The sequence below is a fragment of the Mastigoproctus giganteus genome, chromosome 8, assembly GCF_048544385.1.
Source record: "Mastigoproctus giganteus isolate SK-2022 chromosome 8, ASM4854438v1, whole genome shotgun sequence".
NCBI classification, from domain to species: domain Eukaryota; kingdom Metazoa; phylum Arthropoda; class Arachnida; order Uropygi; family Thelyphonidae; genus Mastigoproctus; species Mastigoproctus giganteus.
Window position 1 is genome coordinate 33,157,376 of NC_143582.1, and position 24,357 is coordinate 33,181,732.

The following is a 24,357-nucleotide window of genomic DNA, read 5'->3' on the forward strand; positions in this document are numbered from 1 at the left end:
TGTGTGTGTGTGTAATTTGTTTTATCATTTCCCATTTTAAAATTATCATTTATTTTCAAAGAAAAAAAAAATTAAAAAGTTTAAGACTATTGTAATTCCTACAAAAACCATTTCCTTTGGCACAATCCTTACTAATAACCAGGTGAGCATTTCTTTTCTTGGCATCTCTAACATATTGATATAGAAATGAGTCTTCCAGCAAATCCAGATTTCTTTTGCTACTAGTCTACTTTGCTACTAATCCCTCTTCCATAATAAGACATTTTCATTTCCAGACACACTCAATTTTTCTCTAAAAATGCCCATTGTACTCATCACAGTCATGTGATCTATAACACTCCTACTCTCGTTTTGGTTTTTCCAATCCTTATGTCACACCAGACAATGAATATATTTTTGTATTAGATAGATTTGTGTTGAATTTTGTGTGCATGAAAATGAAGTGCATAATCCTTCCTTTTCTGTCATGGTTTCTCTGTGTATTAATTGCATTTACCATATTCATATTCTGTATCCAGTATATGGATATACCATCCCATATCTAGCTGTCTAAAGGTTGGGTATTTTAAGTTGTTTTTAATTTAAAAAAAAAAAAAGCTGAAACAAATATTAGACTCAAATTATAGACTTGATTTAACTGATGGTAATGTCTTTTGCTAAGAACATTAAAAAAAATAAATAACAAATAATTCTCTGCATATGTTAGCACCAGTAGCCAAGGGTTGAACCACACTTGTCCGTTGGATATGAATGCCATTGCTATTGATAATCCTCTACAGGTTGAATAAATATTTTCAAGCTTAAAAGTTTAAAAAATATTTTACATCTAAATTCATATGTGAAGAAGTTTTTTGGGATAGGAGTTACCAGTGGTGCATCTGCTTCTAATTGGGGGTATAATGACATTTATAAAAATGTTCTTGTTTATATTCTGGCACAACCACCATGTCAGAGGAGTTTACAATAAATTATGAATATGATTGTTAATCAAATTAAGTAGTCATGTAGGCTTGGATCATGTTTCAATCAGAATATGTGCAATTCCAACTGCACCTCTTTCTCTTGACCACTTAGCTAGTAATTTTTTTTTTTTTTTTTTTTTTTAAGTTAGATTTGAAAATGCATGATAACTGAAAGAGAATTGGCAGAGAAGTTGTTGAAACCAAGGCTGATAGAACCTTTCCAGTTATATTAAAAGAAGCTGCAAAAGTGGTAAGAAAACCTTTAGCTATATTTATAAGGAGCATATTTGGATTTGTGAAATGGCCCTACTGACTAGAGATTTGCAGATATCACTTTATCACAGAAGGGGATCAAGGGTCAAAGTGAGTAATTACAGATCCGTAAGCTTGACATTTTATTCCAGGGAAAATGGAGTTGATGATTAAAGAAGTAATGCTGGATAATCTTGGCAGGAACTCAGTTATACAAAAATCTGTATGGATTTATTGAAGATTTGTTTGACCAACCTGATCAGCTATTATGATGTAATCACAAAGGAACTGGATTCAAAAAATAATTTTGACATAATGTACTTAAGATTTTAGTAAAGCTTCTAATACCAAGCCATACAAGACTGTTGTACAAATTGGAGTGGTGTAGCACTAGAGGTAAGTTACTGCTATGGATGAAGGGATGGTTGAGTGGCAGGAGATATTGACTATTAATGGTTATTGCTTTTCGTGGACTAATACTATTAGTGTAGTCCTTCAGGGTTAAATGCTGTGCCCCTTAATGGTTTTAAGTATTTGCTACTAACTAACATATAGTTTAGTGCAAAAGCATCATTTTAACATAGCCATCTACCAAAGTAGTTAAATTAATTAATTAAATTGGCATTGTTTTGGTTATCTCATATTGTGAATACCTTCATAACTAGTTGCCATGGTATTGTACTACCTCGAATAAGTAACATTTCACCAGTGGAGAAGACTACTGTTATTTATTCTCAGCGGATACCAGAGAGCAGTAATCCCATAACATCAGTCGTGTTGGAGAATGAAAAAGACCTATGGGTAATGTATGGTCTCATATGAAGCAGTGCACACAAGTTGATATACAGAAATTTTTCCACAGGGACAAGGAGGTGATTATCTCATTTTAATGAGGCAGTGGGCCACATCTTGATTACTGCATACAAGTCTGGAAGTCTCAGAAAAGGAAGGATGTGGATCTGTTGGAACAGCTGCAGAAAAGAGCAAAAAGATTACACAAAAGGATAATTTTACTACGAGAGACAAAGTTCTATAAATTGCAGCATCCTGAAACTAGGCATTTGTAAGGGCACTAGATTGAGATGTTTAAGGCTTTAACTGTATTGAATAAACTAAATGTGCTGATGACATCTTAATCTTGTTTAGACAATAGACACATAGGCGCCTCCGTAGCCAGGTGGGAAGGAGCAGCAGTGCGTAGCACACACTTCTTGATTAGACCGGGGTTCGAGCCCGTCACCACCAAATACGGAGGATGCGGAAAGGTCAGGGAATGACCACCGCATATCCTGGAGCAATATGGCCTTAGTTGCTAATGCTCCTAAAAACCAAACAAACAACAACAACAGACAATACACATGAGGAGGCATAAATTTAGATTGAAAAAAAAAAAAAAAAAAAGGATGATTACAGGATAGATATGCAAAAATTTGCTTTCAGTGGGAGAGTAATTGAGTTTTAATAAACATTTCATTTGGTAAGTGGATAGTTTGAATAAATTTAAGGAAGTATTAAACAAATTATTAGAGATGGACAAATGGTGGAGTTTTTTTGCCATTAGTAATACTACATTTACATATCAGAATGTTTTGCACATGCCCACTATGCCATATGCATTGGCATCATTTACTTGATCTCTATAAAGAATTTCTTACATTCACAAAGGGTAAGTTTGCAAACTTGACTGTGTGTTCACATTTGTCCTTCAGTGTAAATAATAAATCATTAACAAATTCCACTTTCTGATATAAAGTTTATTTTGATTTTATTAGCATTAGTGGAGGCATATGATGCTGCATAAGCAAGCTTATGCAGCATCAGCCAAAAAAAATAAAAAAGGAAATTTTATTTTATCTAATAATATGCAAAAATGCAACAGAAATTAATCGAAATCAGCATTTCACTTGTTGTGTTGTTAGTTTATTTTGATTTACTTCTATTGCCTTTTTGTATGTTAAATGACATTAAATGTACACAATCTGACGATTTGTTGGAAAAATACAGGACCATGCTGAGGAAATGCCGCGAGCTAGGCCACAATGTTTATGTGTCTGCAATTCTGCCCAGACACGATAGGAGGGATTATGTGTTAAAAGCCTTGTGGATTAACTCAAGACTTGAAGGACTCTACAAGGCTTTAGGGGGAAAATTTCTATCAGCATGGCCCACACTTGTAGGTAGAAGGAATTTGTTTTGTAGGGACGGGATACACTTAAACAAAGGTGGTGCAAAAGTTTTTGCCAGTATTATTGAGGATACCTTAAAGGTTCAGGGAAACTGCTAGTTAGGGGGGATGTGGGTAATACTGACATGTGTTTATCTGATAATATTGGTCAAAGTAACTCTTGCACATCCCTTAGGAGTTATCTATTACCCCAACTGGACATATTATCTAGATGTTCTGGGGGGCAGAAATGTTTCAAGTGAGTGGGTAGCTAATGCCAGGGAAGAGAGCCTAAAAAACTTCAAGGGTTGTGTTAGGGTAGTTAAATATACAAAGAACAGTAAGTCTTAATTGTTTATATAGTAATGTTAGAAGTGTTGCCGATAAAATGAGCAAATTCGAACTGCTGGTTAAAACAAGTAACGCGGACATAATAGGGCTTACGGAAACATGTTGTTACCCAGAGATAGGGGATGATGAGTTTCAGTACGGCTTGTATAATGTATTTAGGAAGGATAGGGTAGATAGAAGGTGTGGTGGGGTAATGCTTCTTGTCAGAAGCAGCCTGAGTGCAACGTTAGCTTTCCCGGATTCAGACGTTTCACGTGCAAGTATAGAATCTGTATGGTGTGAGGTAGTTGGAAACAAAGGTATAATGCGAGTAGGAGTAATCTACAGACCAGGCGATTGTGAAGATTATGATGAAAGCCTCTATGTGCAAATGGAATGGGCAAGTAAGCGTCAGGGCGACTCCGTAGCCAGGTGGGAAGGAGCAGCAGTGCATAGCACAAGCTTCTTGATTAGACCGGGGTTCAAGCCCGTCACCACCAAATACGGAGGATGCGGAAAGGTCAGGGAAATGACCACCGCATATCCCGGAGCAATGTGGCCTTAGTTGCTAATGCTCCTAAAAACCAAATAACAAACAAGTAAGCGTCAATGTCTTATTATGGGCGATTTCAATTTGCCTCTAATTGATTGGAGTAAATGGGAAGGAAACTCGACATGGGTAACAAAATTTTTAAATCAGCTAGATGACTGTTATTTGTATCAACATGTCAGGGAAAGTACTAGAGAAAAGAATATCCTAGACCTCATCACCCATGAATCAGATGACATAACAGGGTTGACAGTAGAGGAACCAGTAGCAGGAAGTGATCATGGAGTTCTATGGTGGATGATGATGAGAGAGGTAGCAGTAGTAAATGGCAAAGGAATGGGTTTTAATTTCAGAAAAGGAAATTACGATGCCTTAAGGTACTACATGGCCTCTATTAACTGGGTAGATATCGCACAGAGAATGAATACAATGAACTGTGGTATACTTTTAAAACATTAATCACAGATGCCTTGAATGCGTATTTACCATTAAAAAAATACTCCACAAGGAGGGTTCCAAGTTGGATGAATAGTGAAGTTGCTGCATTACTTGAGCAGAAAAAGGTGGCATGGAAAGTTACAGAGCAATAAAAAGTACTGAAGCCTATAACAGCTACACGATGATCTGTAATAGAGCCACAGAAAAGGTTTGACAGGCAAAGGCAGATTATGAGAAATCACTAGCAAACAGAGCAACGAGGGGGGGGGATAAGGAATTCTTCACATATATAAATGCCAAGAAGAGAAGGACAAACCAGATCGGACCTTTACGTAAGGGAAAGGGGATAGTATTAAATACACCAGCTGCCGTTGCAGATGAACTCAACAGTTATTTTGCATCAATATTTACAAATGAAAAACCTTTTGTGGCAATGGGAAATTGTGGGAGCGAAGTTGAAAAATATGTAATTAATGATATTGAAATTTTGCAAGATTATTTAATGAAAAAACTTTTGAGCCTACAGGCCAGTAAGGCTCCTGGAGTTGATGGAATATACCCTATAATCTTAAGGGAGGCGGCAAGTGAGTGCATTGAACCATTGAGGCTAATTATGCGAGCATCACTAGATTCTGGGGAGATTCCCTTGGATTGGAAAAGTGCCAATATATCTCCCATACATAAGGGTGGCTCTAAGAGTGAAGTGGGAAATTATCGACCTGTCAGTCTGACTTCAGTGGTAGGGAAAATCATGGAGGTAATGATCAAGGGTGGAATTCAGGATCATTTGGATCTAACTGAAATTCTCAAGGATACTCAGCATGGTTTTGTAAAGGGAAAATCATGTCTAATGAATCTGGTTCGCTATTTTGAAAGGGTCACTCACAAGCTGGATTTAGGAAATAATTTCGACATTGTTTATTTAGATTTCAGCAAAGCTTTTGACTCAGTCCCACATGAGCAGTTGCTTTATAAGCTGGAACATGTTGGAATCACTGGGAAAATCCTTAGATGGATAGCAGGATGGCTTCAGGGCAGGAGGCAGAGGGTTATAATAAATAGCTGTTCCTCAGATTGGGTTGATGTAAGAAGTGGGGTTCCTCAAGGATCAATATTAGGACCACTGTTGTTTTTAATTTTCATAAATGACATCGATGAAGGGATAGAGGGTGTGATGTCTAAATTTGCAGATGTTAAAATTGGTAGAGTAGTTAATGATCACTGTCAAGCTGAGCTTCTTCAGAGAGACCTAGATAGACTTCAGGAATGGTCAGAAAAATGCCAGCTATGCTTTAATTCAACAAAGTGTAAGGTATTACACCTGGAAACAGTAATTCCAAAATAACTTATTCACTTGGTGGAGTTCAACTAAACCCAGTACTGGAGGAAAGGGACTTGGGTATTATGATACGGTCAGACATGAAATTCTCTGAGCATTGTAAACAGGTTGCAAGGAAGGCCCATGGCGTCCTATCGATGATCTATCGAACTTTTCAAGTAGAGATAGGGACATGATAATCCCATTATATAAGGCTTTTGTTAGGTTAGACCATACTTGGAATACTGTGTTCAAGTATGGAGACTACACCTAAAGAAAGACATCGAACTTCTTGAAAGGGTGCAAAGACGGGTAATTTGCCTGGTGAGATTGGCAAAAGGGCGTCCTTATGAAGAAAGACTTCGAATATGTGGGTTGCAGAGTTTGGAAACTAGACACCTTAGAGGAGATTTGATTGAGGTGTTTAAGGCTCTGAGAGGCATCAGTAAAATGAATGAGGACGAAATTTTCAAGATTATAAATGATGCTAGAACTAGGGGACATAAATTCAAGTTATGGGGGAAATGTTTAGATTGGACTGCAGGAAGTTTTATTTAGCCAGCGAGTTATAAATTACTGGAATAAGTTGCCTACATGGGTGGTAGAGGCTGACAGTTTGGGTAAATTCAAAGGTCATCTGGATAGTACCTTTGGGTGAGGGAAGCGCATAGGATGATAGGTTTATGCCATAAGCCATAGGCTTATGGCATATACCAGGCAAACTTATTGCACTATGCGGCCATTACTAATACTTATTAAGTAGAATCAAATTTCCTTTAAATAATCATAGGAAAGAATAAAATGTGTAATGCAATGGTCAGGCCACACCTTGAGAGGGAAATAAAATAAAATCACAATAAAATCATAGGAAAGATTATGCGATAATTACATATTTTTGGAAAGAGTTGTCATATCTTTTCAGCTTGTTGGAGGAAAAATTTCTCTCTTCTTTTCAAGGAATAAAAATATCCTATCTTGATATTAATACATCTGTTGTAAGCTGTTGTGTATCACATGTGCATATATACTTATAGATACAAAAATTACTTTATTTATTTTTGTTCTTTTAAAGCTTTTCAGACAGAGGGAAAACTGTACTTAATCTTGGACTTTTTGAAGGGTGGAGATCTTTTCACGAGGTTGAGTAAAGAGGTAATTACTCCATAGCTATTTGTTAGTCATATATTTTAGTTTAAAAAGATTAATTTTTATTTTAATACTTTTATTTTGCAGTTTTCTTCCATTACTACACAGTTTTTGGCATCTAAAACTTTTCATTCATTCATTCAACTCTTGTTTTAGCAATTGTTACTTTTGTCATGACGTTGTTGCTTTTTAACATTCATGATATTTGTGAGGATGTATTGGCTTTAAAAATCATTGATTAGTATTTACATGATGTGCTAGTTGTTCCTGCACCCTCACTCTGTAGTGTTTGAAGAATCTTGTGGGTATTGGTGTTCTTTGTCTATGTTAATTTTATTAACCCAGCCTGACATTATTGGTCATAAAGAATGTATTGATTGTTCATTTGTGTTTAGCCACAATAAATTTTGAACAAAGTTAGCATTAGTAGAGGCACACGATGCAAGAAAGCAAGCTTATGCAGCATCAGCCAAAAAAAAAAAAAAATATCCGATTTCACCCCTCCATTCGTTCCAAATACCTGTCCAGCTCAGCCTTAAATTTATTCAGGCTATCAATTTCCACAACAAAAGATGGAAGTCAGTTCCACCAATCAACTACCCGCTGGCTAAAGGCAAACTTCCGCACATCTATCCTACAACAATGCAGAATTGGAATTTAGGGAGTACAATGTGCACAGAAAGGATAGGAAGGGAGGAGGAATTATGTTATTAGTGAACAAACACATAAAATCTAAGGAAGTGCAGCCAGTCGACATGGGTGGACAGTTCAGTGTCGAGTCAGTTTGTTGTGACATACGCACTGGTAAAGCAAAAATGAGAGTAGGATTGTGTTATAGGCCTACTGACTCTAATGAGTCCAAACAAACAATTGTACAGAGAAATGGAATGGGCCAGTAAATCAGATGGTATTATAATGTGGGATTTTAACTTCGCAGATATTGACTGGAACTTTTGGGTTGGTCAATCACACACTAGCAAGACTTTTGTGGATTTATTGGATGATTGTTTAGGGTTAAATATGAAAGTGTCTGCAATCCTGTCCAGGCAAGATGGTAGGACAGGGATGGCGAACCTTTTTAAGGGTATATGCCAAAATTGGCTAAATCTTTAAAAAAAAAAACTACCCTTGCATGCCGCTTGGAATTTTACAAAGTATAGAACGTAGATTATCTGAACCATCGTCCCCCCCCCCCCCCGAAAAAATTACAGTATCTAATTTTAGTGCACTGGTAGTTATGAAATGTTACTCCTGCTGTTTAATGCATTTGAAGGTCCACTCAAACTATATAGATACTGCTATTAAAAATAGACAGTCTTGCATGGTTCAAAGAAAAATTCAAGATTACATATTTTAAAAAATAAACCTTCCCAAGATTCATTATCTCTTCCATCATGCAGTATGACTGATGACTTTTGAGGTTATGATGAACATCCTGGCGAGATCTAATCTTCCTTACATTTCGAGGGTACAGCTCTAAAACTGTGTTCGCAGGTCGGCTGCTAGTTAGTACACTGGACTGAACCTATTGGTAACTCTTTAGGAGGCTTCCGGATCATCTAGTGTATATTCTGCCAGATAGTGACTGGAGGGAGTCCAAGTAGTGTGTATGCAGGGGGCATTGTCGAGGCCACGTCATGGATCTGGTTATATTCTTACCATGTGTACTCCATATCCAAAAATTTAATTACTTCATACAGCATGTCCCCCCCCCCCCCACTTACTATTGAATACACCATGAATTGGCCGACCGGGCTAGCTGAGTGGGTAAAGTACCTGCCCGGCAACCCAAAGGTCGCGGGTTTGATTCCCGCCTCGGGCTTGGATCAAAGTACTGCAAAAACCTTGGGAGGTGCAATATGGCCACAGAAGCCGATGCGCCAACAACTACCAAATCAAAAAAAAAAAAAAAAAAAAAAAAAACACACCATGAATTGTCAAACTTATAGAGTAAGCTTATCTGCGAAAAGATCTAAACCTCCCAAGCACTTCCTAATTCATTTCACAAATATACGTGGTCTAATCTCAACGATGTTCATTTCCACTTGTAGTCTGCCAAACTCCATGTACTTTTTCCGACAGAATCTCAGTTATCAGTTGATTCAACTACTGCTCATCTCAGTTGCCCAAATTATTCGTATAATTCCTTTCGCCTCAAAGGTGGTACTTCTGCATATGTCTGTTCCGACATTCCCTGTCAGAGACTTGGTAATTTGGAATCTCGTTTTTTCGATCTTCTCTGGCTTAAAATCTCACTACCTCATTGTGTCAAATTCATCTGTCGTCTCTACCGTTCTCCCAACTCCACTAATCACTTGGAGCTCTTTAACTTTCTCTCTTTGCAACTTTACTTTCTCCAGTCCAACTTTCCTAACAGTGAGGTAATTTTCCTTGATGATTTTAATGTTCACAACTCCAGCTGGCTTTCATTTTCAACTCACACTGACCCAGCTGGTCGAGATGCTGAGGCTTTTGCAATTTCTAATGACCTTGCACATATTGTTCATTTACCTACAAGAATACCGGACAATCCTAACCATACAGCCAACACACTTGATCTTTTTCTCACAAACAACCCTTCTAAGTAGATGGTTGAAGTGAGAGGTCCTTTAGGCACTTCAGATCACAACTTGGTGATTGTCTCTTCTCCAATGGAGCCTTTATCCCATGGCTATTCCCAACCTCATGTTGTTTGGCATTACAAGAATGCAAAATGGGATGACCTGCGAGATTTCTTTTCTTTTCCTTGGTTGGATTACTGTTTCAAAACTTCTGATGTCAACGTTTGCTCAGATCGTGTCAGTGAAATTATTCTTGTAGGAATGGAATCCCTTATTCCACATTCCACTTTAAAATCTCGTCCTTTATCTAAACCTTGGTTTTCCAATAAATGTGCTAAGGCTATTCAAGAGAAGAACGTTGCATATCGTAATCGGCTTGTTTCCTATTCTTCAGTTTCATTTTCTGCCAACACCAAAGCTTGCAACAATTGTAAACCAGTCATTAATCAGTCCAAACTAGATTTTGAACAGGCTAAGAGTAGAAAACTTGCTCCTTGCCCTAATGGTACCCGAGCCTTCTGGTCTCTTGCCAAAGCTATTGGCCGCAACTTTTGCCCATCTCTGCTCCCACCTCTGTCAAAACTAGATGGTTCTTTTGTCACTTCAGCCAAGGATAAAGCGAACCTGCTAGCATCCCATTTTTCTTTCAAATCATGTATTAATGATCTTGGTAAAACACCTCCTGCCATTCCCAACACGCTCCATTCAATGCCTCCTGTGGTCTTCCATCAAAAGGATGTCAGAAGGATTTTTGACGAATCTCGATGCTAAGAAAGCTCCAAGTCCCGATGGTATTTCTCCACTTGTTCTCAAAACCTATGCTCCTGAACTTGCTCTTGTTCATTGCCGCCTTTTTTTCACTTTCTTATTCCAAAGGTGTTTTTCCTTCTGCTTGGAAATTTTCTCATATCCAGCCAGTTCATAAAAAGGGTGACAAATCCCTCCCATCTGATTATCATCCCATTGCAATTAATTTTAATCTTTCTAAAGTAATGGAGAAATCAATTAACCGCCAACTCTTAAACTACCTAGAAACCTTCCGTCTATCAACGATCACCAGTATGGATTCTGTCATTGTCGATCCACTGGTGATATTCTGGCTTATGTTACCCATATATGGACAAATTCAATGGAAAAGTTTGGTGAAACACAAGCAGTTGCTCTTGACATCTCAAAGACTTTAGATCGTGTTTGGCATAAAGGTCTTCTAAACAAGTTTCCATCTTGTGGTTTGCCAACTGTTTTTTGTAATTGGTTATCCAGTTTTCTCTCTGATCGCTCGCTGCGTGTGATGGTAGATGGCTCTCTGTCTTCTAACTTCTCCACTAATGCTGGTGTCCCCCAAGGTTCATTTCTTTCCCCCACTCTTTTCCTCTTGTATATTAATTACCTATTTCCATTGACTGGATATCCTATCCGTAGTTTTGCCGATGATAGCACATTGCATTCCACTTTCCATTTTGAGAAACCTTGCCCTGCTCAATCAGCTTGAACTTCTCGAATATCTGCTACGAATTCCTTAAATGCCGATCTCCAGGTAATTGTCCCATGGTGCAAAGACAACTTAGTTGATTTCAATCATTCTAAAACTCAGTCTTGTCTTATATCTCGCAAAAAGAATTCTTCTGCTCCTATGCTTATTCCAATGACACTCCGATTTTTAGGCAAGTTGATATATCTCTTTTGGGGATTATCCTGACTTCTAATCTCTCTTAGCACAAGCACATTACAAATATTGCTTCCTCTACATCTAAAAAACTTTGTTTTCTCTTTCGCTCTCTGCGTTACTTTTCTTTCAAACCGCTGTTCACTCTGTACAAATCGCAAATCTGACCTATCATGGAATATTGTTCCCACAACTGGGGTGGTGCCCCCAAAACCTCTCTCAGGCTTCTTTATTTCGTTCAGAAGAGGGTAGTTAGGTTAATTAATGATTTGTCTCTAACACAGTCTTTCCACTCGCTGTCTCATAGACGTACTGTTTCTGCTGCATGCCTCTTCAACAGATATTTCCATGGGCACTGTTCTTCTGAATTGGCTCCTATAATTCTTGCTCTCTCTTTCAAAACAGTCTGAACACGTGCCCACCAGTCAACATCCATTTACTGTCCAACTTTAAACTCACAGAACCAACTTTTCATCTTCCTCGTTTATTAATTCAGCTGCCATTTTCTGGAACAACCTTCCTTCACACATTTCCTGAAAATTAGTCTACAGAAGTTCAAGTCTAATGTCAACAAATATCTTCTTTCATCTTCTCAACCTCCAACTCAAGCATGGTACTAAGTACTATAGGTTCTAATATCTCTTGTTTGGGATTTTCATAAAAAAAAAAAAAATAAATAAATTAATTATTTGTGTTAGTTTATTTCTGTATATGTAAAGAAAAAAGTGTGGTTTATAGTTGAAACCATGTAAAACAATTAGGTAAGTTCAAAAGTACATTGTTTCTCAAAACGTTTTGGTTATTTACAAATCATTTCATAAATCAGTTATTTTTTATTATTCATATTTCAAAATACAATATCACATTTCAAAATACCTTTTGTACAATAATTTAATTGTAGGCATAATTATGCTATGTTTCATATAAACTGGATATTCTCATGTGTGTTTGATTATCGGAACTATTTGATTAACTGAACCAACCTTGGTCCCAATTAGTTCGGATAATTGACGTTCTACTGTATTGTTATTTTTCTCATACGCATTTTACTTGATAGAAATAACAGAAAAAAAATAATAATAAAAGAAAAAAAAGACAATTTTTGAAAGATGCCCTAATAAAGGTATTAAAATGAAATCCTTCATTCATAACAAAAATGTAACTTTTAGCTTACAGAACAAATTTAATATAAAATGATAAACCTCTCTGATATTATAAAAATAAAACATCAGTGAGATTTCTGTTGCTGCACCATTGACGACAGATAATTTACCACAGGTTTATACTTTCTAACTTTTAGAACTATACACACAGCACTAGTTTTATCCGCAAGACTACTCCAGTGACTAGACTTAACAAAGTTCATCACTTAGGACAACCACTCTCAAGAATAGGTTGATGAGAATATTGTTAGTAATGCTGTTGCCAGATTTTTTAAACAGGCAGACATTTCAGAAATGGAATTCCAAACTTTTAATACCTCATTTTGTGCAGTTTTCTTTGCTAATCCTGTCACTAATTGTTCCCTTTCAGTATTTTCTAAATTGGCTAAATTGGTTGATAAATTTTTGCCTCCAAATCAAGTTGCTCTGAAAATCACTCAGTTGCATCTCAAACTCATCCACATCGATCCACTGAAACATTTTCAGGTTCAATTCGGCTAGTTTTACACTGTCTGCAAACTTAATGAATTTTGCAGTTTATTCAAATTCTCTGAACTTAACAAATCTTGAAGAAAACTGTTCAAGAGTTGATTAAATTTTTTTGGGACGCTCTGAATTCTGTGTACCTAAAATTATATGCATGTATGCCAAAGGTTCGCTACCCCTGTGGTAGGGAGTATATGATGAGAGCTTTGTCAATTAATTTGGCCATGGAGATATTGTGAAAGGCTCATGGGGCAGAATTTTTCTCAGAGTGGGCTGTACTTCTTAACAGGAGAGACTTTTACAGGGATGGGATACACGTAAATAGAAAGGGTGCTGATTCTATCGAGGCAATGTTAGGTGGGTCGGAAAACTGCTAGTTTTGGGGGATACACAGACTAATAGATTAACAGTAGCCATGGGCAGAGGTGAAAGTGATCCTTGCACTGCTTCTATTGGAATGAGCAGCACCGTGGAAAAAGGTGCTGGGAATTTCAAGGACTGCTGAGAGTCATTGCGGAACCACTAAATACATGGGCTGTGTTAGGGTAACTAAGTGTAAGAACAAGTGCATACTTGCATGTACACCAGTGCTAGGAGTTTAGAAATAAATTTAATGAATTTGAGGTGATAGTCAAACCATCAAAGGCAGATATTGTTGGGATATCAGGGTCATGGTGTTACACAGATATAAGGAATACAGAATTGGAATTTGGGAATACAATGCAACTAGAAATAACAGACAGGATAGGAAGGGAGGAGTGGTTATGCTGTTAGTTAAAAACATAAAATCTAAGGAAGTGCATCCAGTTGACATGGGTGGACGATGCAATGTTGAGTCAGTTTGGTGTGACATAAGTACTGGGAAAGCAAAATTGAGTGTAGGAGTGTGTTCCTTAATGGCTAAGGGTTTGCTTACTTCCTTTGCTGCCTCCTTTAATATAACTGGATGTAAATTAACTAGTGACAACTTGGCAGCAATGGATATGCTATATATTTGTATAATGTGCCCTCTGCTTTATCAGTGAATAAATAAAATATAAAATCTTAAAACTTGAGAAACAGTGAATACTCCTATTAATAAAGTGTGATCAAAATGTTTTCTTGGTTATTGGAAAATCTGACCCCTCACTGGAGCTTTAAGCTTTGGGGGGCCAAAACACATGCACACAAAGAGATAAGTCTGGTATACGGAGGATGCGGAAAGGTCAGGGAATGACCACCGCATATCCCCGGAGCAATATGGCCTTAGTTGCTAATGCTCCTAAAAACCAAAATAACAACAAATAAGTCTGCTATGTGTGGAGGGGCCACAGTGGCGGAGTGCTTAACAATAAATTTCTGAATAGACAATGACAAGTGTTGAAAGTGCTGTTGTCGTGATGTAATTGCCAATTCTCTGAAGCCCACTTTTCTCAGTCTTTTCTCTGAACAGCATGATGCAGTCGCTGTTCAACTTTTTTTGTAGTATTCTTTGTTCATTGTTGACTATGCACTACAAATTCATAGTGAATAGTGCCCCATAAGTTATAAAGAATGATAAGCTTGATCTTCACCTTTGATTGAGATTGACTTGCTTTTTTGGGCCATGAAGAAGATGGAGTTTTGAATTGAGAGAACTGGTCCTCTCTTTCTGGAACTTAGCCACACACCCATGATTTGGCACTACTAATGATGAAGAAAAAAAAATATGGGTCGCAGCATGTTAATAAAGATCTTGATATTGTAAAATTCTTCACTCATCTGTGATGATCAGTGAGGGTGAGGCACAAACTTGGCTGAAACACATTGCATTGCAAAATCTTGCGTGAAAATCATTTCTCATGTCTCATAAGAAGTGCCAGTTTCACTAGCAACTTCACATATAATTAAACATTGAGTGCTCCTGATCAATCACAAACACATATGATTGAATCATTAGTTTTTGAAATTGAAGGGTGGCCAGTGCGAGACTCATCTTCAAAGAACCAGCAGCCCTCCTTAAACTTTGCAAACAATTAAAGTCTTTGAACTTAGCATCTTTCTTGAAAGCTGCTTTTAACATTTTGTGGGTTTCTCTTGCTATTTTCCCTAATTTTAAATTAAATTTGTATACTTTGCTGTTCAGTAAAATCACTCATTTTAAGATGTGATAAACACTCTCTATTCAACATACACTAATTCAGACTGACTAGATGAATCACTGATTATGTTACGACAGGTTGCAGCTTGCTATAATGCCAAAATTTGAAAATGCAAACTCTGTCCTAGAACTTTTTGGTAACACCTCATACATTTTTTTACAGGGAAACAGCATATGCTTGCAGCTTATTCACATTGGCTATTCTTGAAGTTTCATGTGCATTTATGAGGAGGATTCAAAAAAGATTTGTATTCACCCAGTAGTTATGATAGAAGGTTGAAACACACCATGTAATACACTTTTTCACGTGGTCATCAGACACAATACACTCCCGTTGGCCAGTTTTGTAGAAGTCCTCTGACTGTCCTTCAAAGCACAACTCTGCAGCAGAAATCACCTATCATCAGCAGTGTTCCACAAAGAAAACTTCAGAGCAGGAAAGAGGAAGAAATCTGAGGGCGCAAGGTTGGGGGAATAAGCAGGATGCAACAATATTTCAAACCCACATTCGTGGGCCACCTCACTGCAGCATGCAAGGAATGTGCAGGTACATTATCACGGAGCAGTGCATACCTTTTGACAGCTTTCCCAGTCTTTTTTCTTTTATAGCAGTTTGTAACTTTGTGGATGTTGGAATAATAATGCATATTCACATTACAGTCCTTCTGAAGATAATCTCATATTCACATTACAGTCCTTCTGAAGGTAATTATGAGAGCTTCCTTGGACTCAGGGGAAGTACCCATGGACTGGAGATGTGCAAATGTGACCCCAATTCACAAAGTAGGATCAAAAGACGACACAAGTAATTATAGACTTGTTAGTTTAACTTCTGTTCCCGGAAAATTCTGCAGGATCATCAAGACAAGACTTCAGTTATAGCTCAGACAGCATGGTTTTGTTAAGGGGAAGTCTTGCCTGACCAATTTCATTGGATACTATGATGCAGTCACAAAAGAACTGGATGCAGGGAATAACTTTGATATTTTATACTTGGATCTTAGAAAGGCTTTTGATACTGTTGCACATGGAAGACTGCTGCACAAATTGGAGCAGTGTGGCATTGGAGGCAAATTGCTGCTATGGATAAAGGGGTGGTTGAGGGGGAGGAGACAGAGAGTGGTAATCAATGGACACTGCTCATCATGGACTAATGTTATTAGTGGACTCCCTCAGGGTTCAGTATTGGGTCCATTATTGTTTTCTGTATTTATAAATGATATTGATGATGGTATATCAAGCCTAATGTCCAAGTTTGCAGACGATACGAAGGTAGGCAGGGTTGTCAAGGACACTACTGACACTATGCTACTGCAACAGGATCTGGAAAGGTTGAGCAGATGGGCTGAGAGGTGGCAAATGAAGTTTAATATTGACAAATGTAAAGTACTACATATGGGAAACAGCAACCCCAGAGCAACGTATCAACTCTGTGGTACTACACTGACAGTGGTAGAGAATGAAAGGGACCTGGGGGTGGTTGTGCAGGCAGATATGAAGTTTTCTGAGCAGTGCAGACGGGCTGCAAGAGTAGCTCATGGTGTATTGTCGATGATATATAGGAATTTTTCTAGCAGGTATAAGGAGGTGATTATTCCCTTGTATAAGGCAATGGTCAGGCCACACCTAGAGTACTGTATACAGGTCTGGAGGCCTCATTTCAAGAAGGATGTAGGGATGCTGGAACGAGTACAGAGAAGGGCAACAAGATTGGTGAATGGAACAAAGGGGTGCTCTTACGAAGAAAGGCTTAAGTTTTGCAAATTACAGTGTATGGAGACTAGTCACCAGCGAGGTGATCTGATTGAGGCGTGTAAAGCCTTGAATGGTTTGAGCATGCTCAATGCTGATGGGATTCTTCCTCTTGCTCAGAAAATTCACCTGAGAAGGCATAAATTCAAACTGAGGAAAGACAGATGTAGGATAGACGTGAGGAAATTTGCCTTTAGCCAGCGGGTGGTTGGTTGGTGGAACAGACTTCCATCCCTTGTCGTGGAAGTTGATAGCCTAAATAAGTTTAAAGCTCAGCTGGACAGGTATTTCGAACGAACAGAGGGGTGAAGTGGAAGTGGTTGTTTTTTATTTATTTATTATTTTTTATTTATTTATTTATTTATTTTATTTTATTTTTTTTTGGCTGATGCTGCATAAGCTTGCTTTCTTGCATCAAATGCCTCTACTAATGCTAATCTGTTAGTATTACACTATGCTGATTCCAAAAAAAACGGACAGCATCACCTAGCTAGCACTTGGTTGCACCTTTGCGTTTTTGTTGGGGGGGGGTTGATTCTGTTTGCTTCCGTTGTTTTGACATTTGTTTAGTTTTGGGATCATAGTGATGGGTCCATGTTTCATCCACGATGACTAGCAGTGAAAGTAACTTCTCTTGCTTTTCCTGACACATCGACAACATATGTTCACATTGTGTCGTTTCCTTCTTTTGATAAGGGATCAGAGGTCGGGGAACCCATCTAGGAGACACTTTTCTCATATGCAACCATTGATGGATGTTTTCCACAGATCCTACACTAATTTGCAGTTGGTTTCTTTGATACTAATATGGCAAACTTCCAGGATTACTATCTTAATGTTTGCAACACTCTTCTGTTACAGCAGTTGCTGGGTGTCCTAGGATTTCTTCATCATGCACTGAGATTCTTCCACATTTGAATTGTTTATATAAATGTGCAACAACACTACACTGGTGTTCAAAGAAAGCGCATCACCTAGGAATTTCACTTTTCTAACCCTTTTTTTTGTGATGGTATGTTACCTTAATGACTAGCATCACAAATAGAAATATAAACAAAAGATATTTATTAGCAGTTAAGGCAAAGCTAAGTAATATTTTACAGTTTCTCTCAAAATATTCCAAAATGAGCATTTGCAATCGTTATATGACAGTTTTCGTAAACATGACAATTATGGCTGAAATATTATCAGAAGCCCTCAGTTTGCTTCAGTTTATCATTTTAAATGGAAAACAAAATGAAAAGTTCACCAGGTGCAAACTAATATTTAGTTGAACTGCCTCTGGCCCTGATGACAGTAACACACCGTCGAGGCATTGACAAGATTAATTTCTGAAGATAATCAACCAATCGTTCATGGTTCCAAACACAAATTATGGCTTCCTGAAGTTCACGAAGTGTCTTTGGTTTCTTTTTGGCAACTGCAGATTCCACATGATACTAACAGTTCTCTATAGGATTCAGGCAGGTCCGGGATGTTTCCTGGCCAGCTAAGAGTCGTAATGGACCGTTCTTCCAACCATTTTTTGACACCTAACAAATGTAAACACATTACAGTTGAATCTCTAATGCAGAAATGAAGCTAAAGTAACTACAGAAGTGCCTACTTACACTTTTCTCCCAATTACACGGAGCAGAGTTGTCCTGAAAGATGCAGTTACTTGGCAGGTTGAAATGGTCTCTAATGGTTGGCAGCAATTTGCCTTCCAATATAGCTAGGTATCCACTGGCATTTATGGAAATTTTTATAAACTGCAGGTGACCTACTCCGTGATATGAAATGCATTCCCATATCATTTGACTGGTAGGGAATTTCACTGTAGACACATTACAGTCTGGACAGTATTCTTTACCACGTTTACAGCGAATAATTTGTCTCCCATCAGAGCCATGCAGGTTGAATTTCTTCTGATCCGAGAAAATAACTGACTTCCACTGCTCGGGGGTCCATTTGACATGCTCCTTACACCAAATTAATCGGGCCGTTTTCATTTTTTGTGTGAGGAGGGGCTTTTTCTTAGGATGACAGGCTACAAGTCCATTTTTGAAGAGGCATATTCTGACTGTTGCCGTCACTCCTATATGTTCTTCCCATTCTCTTTTCAGCTCAGACAAAGAAACTTTACAGTTTTTAAGGCATAAGCACTTCAAAATGCGGTCCTGTTTTGGCATAGAGACTCGTTTGCGTCCCGTTTCCTTTTTTCCTATCAGCAGAACCAGTATTCTGGAGTTTGAAAAGAAATCTATTCACTGTCAACTGATTACAAGAATCTCTATAAGCAATATGATGGGAAGAACATCCTTCCTTACGTAAAGCAACAATAGTGCTGTTTCTTCGTGGCATCAACTGCACATAACTCGCCATCCTGACACAGTCAAGGAATGACTGCAACTCTTGCAGAGCTGGCTTATATAGCTGAAAGTAACAGCTGATGCAATATTACGTTATCACCTATGTGTGTCAGTCTTATCTGATGCAGTCTGTAAGAAACATATGCCATAAACATTAATAATATTCATATTCATTAATATTCACATTCATTCATATTCATTAATATTCACATTCATTATTCATATTCATTAATATTCACATTCATTATTCATATTCATTAATATTCACATTCATTATTCATAAACATTAATAATAATAAAACAAAAATAAATATTCTTATGCCATAAACATAAGAAACATATGCCATATACTTATGTTATTCGGATGACAATTACAATTTTAAGGGGTGATGCTGTTACTCATGCTGTTATTTGGTTTTTAGGAGCATTAGGAACTAAGGCCATATTGCTCCTGGATATGCGGTGGACATTCCCTGACCTTTCCGCATCCTCCGTATTTGGTGGTTGATGGGCTCAAACCCCGGTCTAATCAAGAAGCGTGTGCTACGCACTGCTGCTCCTTCCCACCTGGCTACGGAGGCGTCTTCAAGGGGTGATGCACTTTCTTTGAACACCACTGTATACCTGGGCAATCTCCATAAATAGTAACCATTTCTTTGTGGATTGCTTTAGGTGTTTTCCCTTGCAGAAAGAGGAACCTGAATCACTATCTGTATTCCACTTCATCCATTGTGACACTTCCTCATTCAGCAGTGAAAGGGGGGGAGGAATCTAATCAAAACCAAAATTTGTGTGGTTGCTATAGAGATTTCAAGGTATCAAACAAAAAAATTTCATCTTTCTATCACAGCTACTTCTGGGTGAATATAAATTTTTTCGAACCCTCCTCATATTCAACATTCTTAGGACCTCCACATTTTTTGACTCTGTCATATATTCAACATTCTTGTGAAGAGTTTTTGATCAGGTAGTGGCCTGGGCCTGCTGAGCTAAAGCAGATTTGTGCAAGAATGGATTGTTGGTAATTGGCTGGCCTAACAGACTGGATTCTTTGACCTATGTGGGGCACCATCTCTCAGATTGTGCCATCTGAATAAGATGTGGCTGTTTCCTAGGCTGCTTAATTGTATAATCCTGTTGTGGCAGTTTACTATGTCGTGTTAATGTTTGGAAGGAAAAAAATTAGTCACTGAGCTCTGTTACAATAAAATTCCTTCACTTTAATTTTATTAATCCAAAGCATTACCTGCAACAGCCCTTAATGGGAGACTGAGACTGCATTATTAATTATAAATTATCATCAAATAACAGTATTTTGAATCCTGATTAGAATATTTGTGTTAAACCAATCTGATTGATCTTTTGGTGTTTTTGTGAAGTGTAAAAGCAGTATTTCAATCATTGAAGAAGCAGAAGAGAAAACACCCACAATTTTTATTTTTAGTGCATTACTTTAAAAATAGTTTTATACTTTACACAGGTGAATTTCTTTCATTTCAAGTATTTAGTTAACTATTTTTGTATTTAATCCTAGGTTATGTTTACAGAAGAGGATGTTAAATTTTATTTAGCAGAACTTGCCCTTGCACTTGATCATCTTCATGGTTTAGGAATAATCTACAGGGACTTAAAGCCTGAAAAGTAAGTTCATATTTAGCCATATATATACACAATACTGTGGACATCATTAATACTGTGGAGTGAGTTTTTTCCATTTTTTAAAAATGGAAATCTTGTTCACTCATTATTCTTGCTTCAAAAAAAATTGGTCCTTATTTTGATTTGAATTTTAATATTGGGAAATAATGTCAAAAATCAAATCAGAATTAAAAAAAGAAATTTAAATAATTCATAAATTATTTTTAACAATTTATTACTGTTACTTATTTTACTTTGCTTGTATCTTCTACATCTAACGTATCACTTGATTTAATTTTATTAGCTTTTGTATCTGAATTCCAGATAAATTCATAAATGTTGGCTCTTGTAAGTCCAAAGTTAAACCAAAGTTAGATTTATAAGGTTTTGAGAAGAGTTAGTAAAATGAATGAAGGTGGAATTTCCACTGTTATAAAAAATTCCAGAATTGGGGACCATAAATTCAAATTATAGGGGAAGAGGTTTAGACTAGATTGTAGGAAGTTTTCTTTTAGGCAGCCAGTTGTTAATTACTAGAACAGGTTGCCTCTGCAAGTAGTTGAGGCTGACAGTTTGAAGAAATTTAAGGGTCAGCTGGATAGTTACCTACAATTTTTATTTTTTTCATTAAATTTTTTTTTTTTTTTAATTGGTTGGTGGTGCAGCAAAAGCCTGTATCTTCCTTCCACTATATGGCTAATAATAATGCTAAATCATATAGTTGAAGTCAAGAGGTGAGATTTCCTCCTCTTGCTTACAAAGCCTTTTTTGTTTGTCCATCAATATATACAATTTATAACACAGTTGTAAATGGTATATATTGAAAAAAGTTCAAGAAAATTTATATACCGTGGAAACCTGTTAAAATGCAATTCGTTAGAATGTGATTCTGCTTATAATGCAATGCAAACATGGCTCACATTTTTGTCAGTTGAAATGTGTTTTTAGTCACTGAAGATCAACATTTTGGATTCTTTGTGAATATGTGATATTTTTTCAGTTTAACGTGAATCTGCCACATGCATTATCCTTTGATTTTTGTAAGAATAAAAATAAATAACTTGTATCACGGAGGCACTTGCTGGTTTGCAATTGGACTTAAATTTCTTGAACCAGAAAAGGTAGATTCCCTTTCAATTTTTCAGTTAAAATGCTTTATTGAAATTATTAAAAAGAAACAGAGACCCTTCATACATGTTTTTTAAACATGAATGACTTGAAAGTAGCGACTAAAATGTGCAGAAATTTGTTCACTAGTGTTTACTTATGTTTTCTTTTCTCTCCTGAATTTTTGACCATTTGTTAATTTCAAAACACAAACTTAAGTCAATACAACTACATGGAAAAGCAGTTTTTGTGAGTATTGATTTGTTTTGCGACAAAAGATGTGTGTTTATTGTGTTTATATATGTTTAACAACATGAATATTGTTTTTTTTTAATTCTTTATTGTACAGTGCCTCAATAAAAGATTGAAACAATGCAATTGCATATTATATCCATTATTATTCTTTGTATGATTTTTCTTAGACGTAGTATTGCAATTATGGGGCAAAAAAAGAAAAGAGCAAAATTGATAGTACATATGAAGTTGAATGCCGAAAAATGGCTAGAATTTTCTAATGCAGTCCTGCTTATATTGTTATGTGATTCTTTGGACCCTGAGCATTGCATTATAATGGGTTTCACCTGTATTAACAGAAATGTTTCAAGTGAGCTTTAAAATGTAGTTCAATATATGTACTGCACAAAGCCCACATGTGAAAAAAGTAGATCTACAGACATACTTCATAAAGGGTTAAGTCACATTCATTGGAGGCTGAGTGCCTCACTATTCAGGTATGTTAGATTTGGTGGTTCTCAAATTTTTGTGCTTGTGGGATGTTATTTTATTTATTTTTTCCCATCCATTGCACTAGAATTATAATAAAGAATTAAAATTTAGAATAAAATTCACTTTTAACAATGTCATTTATTGTATAAAAAACATATATCACATAACAAAACCGATGAATTTTAGTTACTAGTGTTGATTCAAAAAGCTTATTTTGATGTGGCACTTCCTCAATTTAAATTTATGTCCCCTTATATGTTATTGTCTGAGCAATAATAAGGATGCCATCAACATTTAGTTTATTCAATCTATTCAAAGCTTTAAACACCTCAATCAGATCTCTGAACAGGTGCTTACTTTCCAGACACTGTAATTTGCAGAACTGAAGCTTTTCTTGGTAAAAGTCCTTTTGTTCCCCCTCATTAATCTTGTTACACTTCTTTGCACTCATTCCAGCAGATCTTCCTAAATCAGACTTTCAGACCAGTTTGCAGCACTCAAAATATGGTGTAACCATTGCTCTTTATATAACAGGATAATTATGTCCTTATCCTTGCTGGCAAAATATCTGTATATCATTTAAAAAAATCCCATGTAGAGATTGTTAGGTCTTTGGCCAAGTATCTAAAGAAAAGCATCAAGAAATCCTTTGCATATATTAATACTAGAAGAAAAAAGGGTGAATCGTATTGGCCCACTCAATAAGAATGGCATGACTATTGATGATCTGATATAGATTGCTAAAAAAAAAAACTGATCACTTATTTTACGTTTACATTGGCTCATGAAATGTTTAGAAATGAGGTTAGTGTATCTATTCTAATACTGATTGGGAGTTAAATATAATTGACAGGAAGATGGAAGAGAAATTATTGCTGCTAAAAGTGAACAACACATCTAGGGCCAATATGAAAGCATCCTTATATTCAGGGGAAGTCTGTATAGATTGGAGATATGCAAATGTATCTCACGTACACAAGTATGGTTTAAAGGGTGAAGTGGGAAACTACAGACCTATAAGTTTGACCTCTGCGCCAAGAAAATATTTAAAGAAATAATGCAAGGTCACCTTGATAGGAATGGAACTATTAAGATAATTTCTGCTTGGATTTGCTAGATTATGCCTGACCAGTCTGATTAGCTATTATGAATAAAGTTGTCATAAAAGAACTAAATGCAAATAATAATTCTGGCATCATATACTTAGATATCAGTAAAGCTTTTTGATACTGTACCAGATATATGATTGTTGTATAAACTGGAGAATTATGGCATTAGAAGAAATTTACTACTATGGATAAAGAGTTGTTTAAGGAGACAGAGTAATTAGTTCATGAAGAGCCATTTAGCCATTTATAATGTGATGAGTGGGTTACCACAGATGTAGTGTTGGGCCACTTACTATTTTTAATATTTACTAATGATTTACTTAGATATTTTCTAATAATCAGTACCAGTAATCAAGGTATTTTGTAATCTAAATAAACTAAGCAGATAAGTTGAAAAATGGCAATAGTTTAACCACAATATTTGCAAGATACTAGATTTGGGTAGCAGTAATCCTGGAATAACATACCATTTTGGTAGCACCAGACTCAAGCTAGTTGATATGGAAAAAGACCTAGGTG

General features: G+C 36.7%; 1 protein-coding gene across 2 annotated transcripts in view; it reads left to right on the forward strand.

The window, feature by feature from the left end:
* Positions 1–24,357, forward strand: part of S6kII (Ribosomal protein S6 kinase II) — a 297,018-nt gene that overhangs the window by 99,290 nt on the left and 173,371 nt on the right. For both annotated transcript variants that reach the window (XM_090379290.1, XM_090379291.1), the window contains 2 exons: positions 7,087–7,166; positions 20,793–20,899. In XM_090379290.1, coding sequence (XP_090235416.1) covers positions 7,087–7,166; positions 20,793–20,899 — 187 coding nt within the window. The remainder of the gene's footprint in view (positions 1–7,086; positions 7,167–20,792; positions 20,900–24,357) is intronic.